Source organism: Gossypium arboreum, chromosome 4 (assembly GCF_025698485.1).
Source record: "Gossypium arboreum isolate Shixiya-1 chromosome 4, ASM2569848v2, whole genome shotgun sequence".
Taxonomy (NCBI): domain Eukaryota; kingdom Viridiplantae; phylum Streptophyta; class Magnoliopsida; order Malvales; family Malvaceae; genus Gossypium; species Gossypium arboreum.
In genome coordinates this window covers 10929881-10941240 of record NC_069073.1, presented here as the reverse complement: position 1 = coordinate 10941240, position 11360 = coordinate 10929881, and the positions used below count along the sequence as shown (strand labels likewise).

Here is an 11360-nt window from a genome sequence, read left to right as displayed (position 1 = left end):
TATTAAGCGTACCCATATTTGGTACCCACAAGAACTATAGGTTCACATATATTGTATGAAAGTTGAAAATACAGTTGGATATGATTTTGTTTTCTTCTTCAATTAAAAATAACTATATGATGACTTATCTTTATTGATTTTAATTTATATTTGGTTATCTTGCATCAATCATCATATACAAAATACAAAATTAACAAGGGAATGAATGTATATAGATACAACTTACCTTTGCGGATGGTATTGCCTTATACATAAAAAAGTAAGAATTTATTATCAGATTTGAAAAATCAAAAGCTCATATTACAGGAACTGCCTCTCCCTTCAACATCTCTACTGAAGGTGGACAATAAAAAGGAAGAAAAAAAAAAGTTGGAAGAGAATATATTTTGTGAATTAAGCTAGGCCTTTCACCATCGAAATTTGGATGGCAACTATAATAAAAAGCCTAATCTAACCTTCAAATAGTTTCAGTTGATCGTTTGAGTTGTATTGTGGGGTCTCCTTTGGAGGCTAACCAATGAGAAGTAAGCTCCAGTGGGACCCTTAGCCAACAAAGATTGATGGGTCCCTTTCTCCACTACCTTCCCTTTATCCAACACTGCAATTTGGTCACAGTTTTGAATGGTTCTTAGCCTATGAGCCACTACCACACTGGTTCTCCCAATCATAACCCTTTCAAGTGCATCTTGTACTGCTTTCTCTGATTGACTATCAAGTGCACTGGTGGCCTCATCTAAGAGCAAAATTGTAGGGTTTTTCAGTATGGCCCTTGCTATTGCAATGCGTTGCTTTTGCCCCCCAGAGAGCTGCATTCCCCTATCACCACACCATGTATTGTAACCATCTTTTAACCCCGAAATGAATTCATGAGCATTGGCTGCCATGGCAGCCTCTATGATCTGTGATTCATCCATCGTATCAGATGCTCCATATGCAATGTTTTCTCTTATGGTGCCTGCAAATAATGTAGGCTCTTGGCTAACTAGTGCTATGTGTTTCCTCAGTGACCTAAGCTGGTATGACCTTATATCTCTACCATCAATTTCCACTACACCCTCAAGTGGATTGTAAAATCTCTCGATTAATCCAATGATTGTTGATTTACCCGACCCACTTTGTCCAACCAGTGCAGTTGATTTACCTGCATCTATGTTGAGCGAGAAGGCTCTGAAGATCATAATGTTGGGCCGAGCCGGGTACGCAAAGTCTATGTCATGAAGTTCCACATGGCCTGCTATCTTTTCGGGATTGTGTCCGTCGGGATCTTCAGGCTCAATCGTTGTGAATCGGTCCAATATAGCAAAGACTGATCCAACTGCTTCTGAGCCCTTGACAAGGTCAGAAGTCATGCTTCCAGCATCGGCTATCACCCGGCCGGTGCTTACCAAGATCATGAAGGTCTCAAACAAAGCTTTTGCAGTGATGTAGCCTTGAGAGATGAGTTTACCGCCATACCAAAAGTCTAAGGCCCAAGTGCAAGTTGTTAGGCTTTGAGACGTGCCGAGTCCAATACCAGCAAACCACGATTGACGGATGCTCTCTCTTCGAGGACCTTCTTGAGCCTGTTCGAGCATTTTCAAGATTCTGTCTTGGGATGAGAAGGCGGTGATGGTTCGGAGGTTGGAAACTGCCTCAGCAGCCAGCTTGCTGCTTTCACCTTGGGCTTTAATAGCCTTCTGTGACATGCTTTTAAGCAAGACACGTCTGGTGTAGAAACAAATAATGATGATGGGTTGAACCGCAATCATAACAATTGCAAGCCGCCAAGCTATGACCATGCCCATGGTGCAAGCTATAGTTACTGCTGACATTGTTTGCACAATCAATGCCATCCTGTCACCTACCAAGGATCTCAGCTGCCAGAACGAAGATAACAATTAGAACCAAAATATGGTTTGGCTTAGATTATAGGTATATGATAATCATAAAATATTTACACAAGTTGGAAAACTCAACCTACTCAATGATTAGCAGATATAAAAATGCCAATTTCTGACACTCAAAAGATTTATTGGATATGCAAGAGTATATGATGCAGGTTAAGAAAATATATACCGCATTAGCATCCTTGGCAAGTCTAGAGCAGACAGCACCACTTGAATTCTCATCTTGATCGAACCAGCCTATTTCAAATGTGAGTATCTTTGAAAGCATCCTCTCTCGAATCCTCTTTGTCAAGTACTCTCCCATGTATGCGAAATTGTAATGCTGACTAACATTAATCAGCAATGTAAACACCGATAACCCGAGAAAGCATAAGGCATAGATCTTAGTCTTCTCCTTGATCTCATTGTGATCAGTTAGAAAATACACTGATACCATAGATCCTAGTGAGAATGCATAAACAGGTTGAACTGCACCAAATAGGATAGCACTTAAACACCCCATTATTGCTTGTCTCCATTCTGGTAAGTTCAATGCCAACAATCTTCTAAAAGATGGCACTGGCAATTTTTTCTCTTCCACTATGGACTCTCCAGCCAATAAAGTATGGTTCTGAGTAAATGAATTGGCGGAACTGGACCGACTAACAAAAGAAAGTCTATGACTACTTGTGCTGTAAATGTCTATATTTGATATTGAAGATGATGCACAGGTAGATAAATTTGAGTTAGCTTCATCAAGAGTCTTTTCTTTCTCTATTTGCTGAAGGTGGACTAAAGAAGCATAGTGACCGATATCATTTTCCATCAACTGATCATGCGGTCCTATTTCGATAACCTCGCCATTTTGGACAACTGCTATAAGGTCAGCATTGCGAATGGTGGAAAGGCGGTGGGCGATTACTATGGAGCTGCGGCCAACGGCAGCTTGGTCTATTGCTTGTTGCACAACTCGTTCGGATTCTGTGTCTAGTGCACTTGTTGCTTCATCTAGAAGAAGGATTCGAGGTGCTTTTATTATTGCTCTTGCTATAGCAATCCTTTGCTTTTGTCCACCAGACATTTGAACCCCTCTTTCACCAACCTGTTGAAAAGATATTTTACTTTTTCAGATTCATTCAGAACAAGGATTTAAAGATTAGATCACAAACAAAAATCAGTTTATTTCTTTAATGAATGTAATCCTCAGCTTCAACTAGTTTCTCAAAAGTGATATGAAGTACGTAAACAAAGATACATAAATGAGAAATGGTTATCATGTTCCTGAAGTATGGTCTGCAACAAATGCAAAAAATTAATTGGCAAATTATATTTTAAAGAATAAAGTAACATGGGTGCTCATTTTGAAGGAGTGGGTGTTAAAAGGAATTGTTAGGGAACCAGTTTACTATTAACTAAAATGAAAATGAAGAATATGGTTATATATATAAGATGATAAAACTCAGGCAAGAAACAATGACCTGATTAGACACTTCTCTATCTGATTACTTGGGAAGAAATTACACCTTTTCACTATAATTTTGTGTTTTTTTGGATGTTAAAAGGGCTAACCTGAGTTTCATAACCTTGAGGCAATTGGGATATGAAATTGTGGGCATTTGAGGCTTTGGCCGCATCAATAACTTCGTCCATGCTAGCATCTTCCTTGCCAAAAAGTATGTTCTCCTTAATGGTTGTAGCAAAAAGTGCTGGCTCTTGACTCACCAAACCCATTTGTGATCTTAACCACTTGACCTGCAGCTTATCTATGGAAATTCCGTCAAGCAGTATCTCTCCCCCAAGTGGGTCATAAAACCTTTGTAGTAGTGCTATGACTGTGGATTTCCCTGAGCCACTACCACCCACCAAAGCCACAGTCTTTCCAGCTGGAATGTCGAGGCATAAATCTTTGAAAACCATGGTGTCAGGCCTTGATGGATATGCAAAGTCAACATGCCTAAATTCAACTGCTCCTGTAACTTTTTCCAAAATTTCTCCTTCCAAATTGTCAGAATCAATATTGGGGACTCTTTTCATTACTTCCATAATCCGTTCCCCAGCTGCACATGCTTCAGAGAAATACTTGAGGTTGGATAGACTGGCCCCTAATGATCTGATCATCACCAAAATCCAAAAAATATTACGTGTTTGAATTTTTTATTTCTTTTTATATATATATATTATATATATAGCAAATATACATATAGATTCATGTACACATTCAATGTGGAAAAGTTTGAAGGAAATTACAGGCCCCCCATGGCAATGGCGGCAGCAACAATGAAAACAGTCCCTCCTGGAGCGTCATGATACATAACCATCCTACTGCCATAATACGACATGAAAGACCAAGTGGCAAAAACAATCCCATTGCTTCCAATCGCAAGACCTTTAGCCAAGCCTTGTCTTAATCCCAACTTCACGGACACTTGTAAAGCTGCTGAGAATTCTGCAATGGTTTTACTCTCACCAACAAAGGAATAAACTGTTCTTATAGAAGATATTGCCTGTTCTGCTATAGTTCCAGCCTTATTGTACTCCTCACTTATCTTTCTAGCTATTCCTATCAACCCTCTTCCATACATTAGACCAGGAATCACCAAAACAACAGCAAAAGGAAACCCCACTATTGCTAGTCTCCATAGCATTATGAATGCTACCATGTAACACCCAACAAATATTGCAACATTCATCAGAAAATTTGGCACCTGCATGACATGATCACCCATTAGTAGTAATTAAATTACTCGTTTTTAGTCAAGAGATTACATACGATTTGCAAAAAGGAACCTTTTCACTGAGAACATCTTGGATTACTAGACTATCATTTGAAACACTGGTGATAACTTCAGCTGTGCTTGTAACGTGCAAATCAAAGTATCCCACATCTTGTCTTAAGATAGCTTTCAAATACCCGGCTCTCATTCTTGTCGCTTGTCTCTCACCTGTTCTTGACCAACAAAATCCTTCTGAAAAATGACAAAAGAAAAGCACATACAAAAAAAAATCATTAACTATGCCTCCATTAACCATTCCTTCAAGCCTTTGAATGCTATGAATTTAAACTTACCTAGAAAACAAGCAACCCAAGACCCGCAAGCCAAATACAATAAAGCCATTGAATTCTGTCACCCATAAAACCAAATCATGCTAGGTAGAAACATAGGCGAAGTCAAATATTTTGTTTACGGAGGGCGGAATTAAAAACAATTGTACAACAATTATATATATACATAATCCATTATCCATTATCCATTATATCTAAATTTAAATCAAAACTAAGTTTTTATGTTATATTATTTGCCTAATTTGATGGCTCAAGTTTAATAGATTTTTTTAAAAATTTAGATTTTTTTAATTTTAAAATCTCTTTTATTTTTTAATTAAAATTTTTGACATCATTCCAACTATATTAATTTAAAAAATTCTTTCACTATCTAAATATGTTCTATATCTTTAAATATGTTCTAACTCATTTTATAGAAAGCACTAAGGACGAAGCTAGAAATATGTTGTTAGTAGGTCAAAATAAAGTTGTAATAGTTTGGGGCCAAAATGTAAAAAAAAAAAAAACTTTAAAAAGGCTTCAATTTAATATTTTATAAATGAAAAGGAACTAAAATAGTATTATACCAATTATCTAGGGCCAAGGCTGCTTCCTGAAAAGCACCATATTTAAATATTATATAGTATTTAAATTACTAATATTATATAAAATCTTGGAATAATTTTTTCGATTTTAAAATATTATAAATTATGTTTCGCGTTACTATCTAAATTTTTTATAACTATTGAAGTCTCAACATTTAAGAAATTATAATAAAATTATTCAATATTATGATATAAAAACATGAAATGATTTTAATTTAGAAAAAGTGAAATAAGTAATCTTCAATTTATATTAAGAATAAACATAATTTAAGTTTATTATTTTTCATTATGAGCGTAGGATGAAAATATTACTAACAAAATAACAAAAGTAAATATATATTAATTTGATTAATAAAATGTAAACAAATTTAAACTAAAAAAGTAATAAGTGATATATATTAAAAGTGTTATGAAAATGAAATTTTAATAGAATTAAATTGAAAAGGGTAACATATAAATTATAATTTTGAGGACGAAATCTAAATTTACATGATATAAGAATAATTTAATGTTGCAGTTTTATCCTTGTTTATCTTAAATAGCCTAAACAATAAGAATCGTCTTAAAATTTGGAGGGGGGTTGGGGCCCATGCCTAGCTACTCCCCTTCTTTTTACTGATTTGCATGTATGTGCGTATGCATGTGCCTTTTTTGGAAAAAAAACCAAGAAAAAAAAACGAAGAAAGACCTTGTTTATGTTATGAATGAACATGTCTGCAGTGAAAGCTGAAGAATCACCAAGATTGTTCATCAACTTGCTAGTAACAAGCAATACAAGAGGTGTACAAAAACCATCACCAACGGCTCCGATGAAGCCAAGAGTCATCAACCACATATCTACATCATCCGCATGCATGAAAATTGACCTTATGGATCCGTTTATCTTCTTCTGTTTCTCCTTCTCATTACCCATTTTGAGAAGAAAATAAAAACAGCACCCAAAGAATCTGTAAACCACTTAGGGTAGCACCGGGTGTTTCGTGTTTTTTGTTTGTTGTTGTTTTCTTTGCTTGCCTCCAAAAATAGTTGTCTTTTAAGACAAGTGAGAAGAGAAACAAGTGACAGGGTGATGCTTTTGGCTAAGTATTAAGAAACAAACATGAGAAATGTCTTGTATATATAGCTATTCTTCGTGTTGTGTGGCTTAGAGTTGGTAGTGAAGAGTAAACCACTGAAAGGAAAAATAATAATAATAAAGGGTATATTTATATGGTTACTAAAATAGTAAAAAAAAAAAAAGAAAGTAAATAGACCACGGATGTTGAAACAGCAAACGGTCCACTAATTGGACCAGATTAACTTGGATCGGACCAAAAAAGCCCACTTTTAAAAACTCTAAGCTAGCCCAGCCTAAATTAGTTAAAGCAAATGAAACAAAAAAGCCCTAGTCTATCAACACTCAACCCTCTGTTCGCCTCCCCCCCCCCTGCTCGCCCTCGCCTACGCAGATCAGTGGTTCGTGGCTTGCCCCTGCCATCATCCGCTGTCATTGTTTTCTAAACCTTTGAGCTTTAAAACAAAGGGAAACTAAACACTAAACATAATATGGAGAATTGAAGAACCCAGGAAATGTGAAAAGGAAAACTATTAGTAGTATAAAACTTGAAAAGTGGGTGCTGCATTTATGGGGCACCTGAAAATGGGAGAAAATAATAATGTTTAGCTCGGTGGAAGATAGCTGTCAACTATTTAACCACTATCTATTTTTAAAATACAAATATTATTTGACCTCTAATTTTATGAAAAAAATTATTTTAGTCATATCATTTAATTTTTCTCTTTTAATCTCTCGATTATTATTTTTATCAAAACACTCTCAAATAAATAGAAAAGTTAACATATATCAATTATACTGATTTGAAATTCACGTGGCAGTTCACATGCATGTTAATAATGATTAAAAAATTAAAATTTAAAAATATTTAAAACTATTTAAAATTCAAGAAAATAATAGAAAATTATTAAAATTATTTTGAGAATTCAAAAAATGTTAAAAATACAAAAACAATAAAAATTTTATTTAAAATTTATAGCAAATTATAAAATTATAAAATTTATTTAAAAACAAGGCAAAAAATCCAAAACATAGGAGAATAAGATGTCTCTGATGACATTTTGTAACCTTTCAAATAATTTAATACTCATTTTGTAATATTTGAAATTGAATGATTAAGATGTAAATTTATTGATTTTAATGACCTTAGGTGCAATTTATCAGATTTAATTTCAGAAATTATTTTTATTAAATTTTTATAAATCGTTTATTTAAATTATAATCGAAGTTTAAGAGAATTATGAATGGCGAATATCCAAATCAGCAGCAATCCGAATCCTATATGATAGCATCGAAATCATAATCTAAAACCTTTTTCCTCGTAACACTTAAAGAGGACCAAATCAGTGACAGGAAGTTGAATAGGGATGACATTTGTTGCAATTGAAGTTTGGAGACTCTTGTGCTGACATCGCAGGAGAGTTGAAAGAGTTGCATATGTCGTTTTATTTAGAGATATTCAAATGGTTGGTTCGATTAATATTCGAATCGAATTATTATTAATTAAATTATTTGAAATATAAAAATTATTAACCCTTAATCGAATTAAAACTTTTTAAAATATTTTAACTAAATTAAAATATTTCGATTAATTCGATCGGTTAATTGAATTAACCAGAATTTATATGTTTTTATCTTTTGATTAAAATAAGTATAAACATTTAAAAAAATACATTGCTAAATGTTCATTTTCTTTTATTTAATAGTTCAAAAACTTTAAATAGAGATGAAAATAACAAATAATAATTTAGAAACACTACATAAGTCTTGAAATTCAGTTAATTATCCATTGAAAATGACAAATAAGACATTAGTAATTACTCGGTTTTAAATTGAATTAATTGATAATCGAAATTTCAAAAAATTATTAATTGACTTTCAACCGAATTAAATTCGACTACCGACTGATTAACCAAATTAGATCGATTAATTCAATTTTACCATATTGGGAACACCCTCAATTGTATCTGTGGAGGAGAATAAGCGTTTAACGAGGTTTCCACCCAACATCGAAAGCAATAACAATGGTAATCATCAACTTTTGCTTGATCAAATTGATCTAACCAAAGTTTTGACCAACCAAGAGTGACCAATAAAATTTGGTTTAAGATTTAAGTATTTTGCATTTCTAACAAAAATAGTGTTGAGAAGTTAAAATGGCTATTTTAAAAAAGATGTAAATTAAAAAAAATGCATTTAAATGATATACAAATTTGTTAATATTAAGATATATGAAATGTATCAACTTAACTTATAAAAATTTTATTGCAATGCATTATTAATAATTTTATATATAAAATATGAATTTGAAATACTTTTAAGCAAATAATATATATTTTTTGTAAAATTTAATTTGAATATAAGCTATATTTTAAATATTAAAATCACATATAAATATAATTATTCCCAATTCAAATATATTATGATATATATTTGAAATATATTTCATAATGAAAATATTTTATATCTAATATAATTATTACAATAAATTACAATAAATGATAAATGATAAATGAAAGCATTATATATTATATATATATATATATATATATTTAATGTTTCTAATTTTAAAAGGGAGTAAATATTTCAACAAAATTCTTCAAAAGGAATTTAATAATAAGACATATAGTTTTTTATAACATATTATAATATTTTTACCCTTTTAATATATATATATATATACATATATATATATATAGATAAAATGGTAATTTAATATAGTGAGCAGAACAAATAATTACCATAATTATTCTATACCCATAATATAACAACAACAAAAAAATCCACCCCACCCTACATTCACTTTTCAAATAATAAAACCCTTCACCAGACAGAACAAATTGGATGGATTCTAATATCCACTACAAAAAAAAAAACCACCCATCCCTACTTTCACTTTTCAAAAAATAAAAACATTCAGAGCGAATTTGATGGATTCTCATGCCCACTATACTAAAAGAATAAAAAAAATTCACCCTACCTTACATCCACGTTTCAAAAAATAAAACCTTTCACCATTTAGAGCGAATTGATTTGGAATTCATCGAGTGGTTTAGGTTTTGTCATTGCTAATATTAGAAAAATCATTGATAAAAATAGGAATTTGTTAGTATTAATTAGTTAGAAGTTTCATAAAAGAATTAAGTATTAAAAAGTAATGGTTTTTTAAGAAGAAACACCAAATCTGATTTGAATGACGATAACACCAAAAAAAAATGAAAAGATAAATTTAATTGATGACGAAATAATATAATATTATGATTTTTAAATTTTTTTAAGTTGATTATATTTTGTGAATCCTTCTTGTTTCAAAGAAAATTGGATTTCATCAATAAGTTTTTTAATATCCTTAAAAGTATTTTATTAATTTAGTGTAAATGTCTTTTGTTATTTTTAAATTATTACAATCTCAAAATTTACCCTCAATGTTTTGAATTTTTTCACTTCAGCCCGTAACATTTTTTTTATTTCAATCTCATTTCAATATTGCAAAAATTTCAAATAAAAGCAGAATTAATAAAATCATTAATTAATTAACGGTCAATAATTTTATTCAACATAATGTGAGAACTCAATTAATGACATTATTGATGTGGAATGCTAAAATAAGATATGCAATAATAGTTGATCATGTAAATATTTGTTTTAATAGTTTATACAAAGCATGAAGACCCTCGGAGATTTCAAGTATCGGTCTTAAACATCATAAATGGGCATTCATATAATTTTATTTTTACGAGATTTCTCACAAATTAAACAATATTTTAATTCAGATTAAAATTATATCAATTAATTTTTATGGCAAAAACATTTTAAAAACAAAACATTATTTTCACAATTATTAATTATAAAATTATTGTATTTATTTACAAAAACTGCATCGAATATTATGAAGCTAAAGATTTGAAATACCACTATAATGAATTAGTACACAATTCATTATCTGAATTATTGACTAACTATTTTATAGTTATAAACTTTGATTTTGTATAATTTTATACATAAAATTTTGATTTGATTTAATTTTTATAAATCATTAACAAAAGTATCAAGTTAGCACTATTTTATGTTGATATATTGCATAAACAAACAATTATATTAAATCTAATATAAAAATAAATGCATGTATTCATTTATTTGAATGTGTACAATTGAATCAAAATAAAAGTTTTGTGTATATATATGAACCACAATTCAAATTTCAAGTGTATAATTATACTAAATCAAAATTCATGTATAAATTTAATATTTATCCCTATTTATTATATTAGAAACTATTAGGATATTAAAACAAAGCACTTACTTTATTTTGTTTTATTTTCTCAATCACAATATTTTACCACCTTACTAATTTGTAACAAATAAATATAATATTTTCTAATATATACAATCAAATCCGTGCATCATACAAATATACAAATTAGTTAATTAATATATGTTTTCAAAACGATAACTTTTTTTTTTGTTAAAACTCAATACACTAATTTGATAATAAAACGTTAAATTGATTATCTTTTAATAATGAATTAAATTATTATTATAAGTAATTAATTATATTATTTAAATTAAAAAGATATTACATATTAACAATGTTAACTATTTAAAACTCAAACGTTTATATAATTAATAATTAATTAATTAATAAAATAGTATTAAAAATTAAATACTGTTAATTATATAATTATTTTATAAATAATATTGCTTTCTATAATAACTCTATTCATTCCTTAAAAAATATCACTATTCATATTTTATGTATAATTTTACTTTCTAAAACCATTCTATTCATATTT

The 11360-nt window shown here is 30.5% G+C and overlaps 1 protein-coding gene across 2 annotated transcripts; it reads right to left on the bottom strand.

Moving 5' to 3' along the window:
* Positions 1 to 245: 245 nt before the first annotated feature.
* On the bottom strand, positions 246 to 7183 carry LOC108458276 (ABC transporter B family member 15-like). 2 transcript variants are annotated; one of them, XM_017757611.2, is made up of 7 exons: positions 6202 to 7183; positions 4933 to 4987; positions 4653 to 4831; positions 4113 to 4570; positions 3435 to 3975; positions 2056 to 2967; positions 246 to 1856 (listed from the first exon to the last, which is right to left on the bottom strand). In XM_017757611.2, the coding sequence occupies exons 1-7, from the start codon at positions 6424 to 6426 to the stop codon at positions 468 to 470; spliced, it is 3759 nt and encodes a 1252-aa protein (XP_017613100.1). In that variant the 5' UTR covers positions 6427 to 7183; the 3' UTR covers positions 246 to 467. The 2 variants fall into 2 exon arrangements, with proteins under 2 accessions (XP_017613100.1, XP_017613101.1); XM_017757612.2 differs by lacking the exon at positions 4933 to 4987 and having other exon boundaries at positions 6202 to 6323.
* Between the last annotated feature and the right edge of the window lie 4177 nt (positions 7184 to 11360).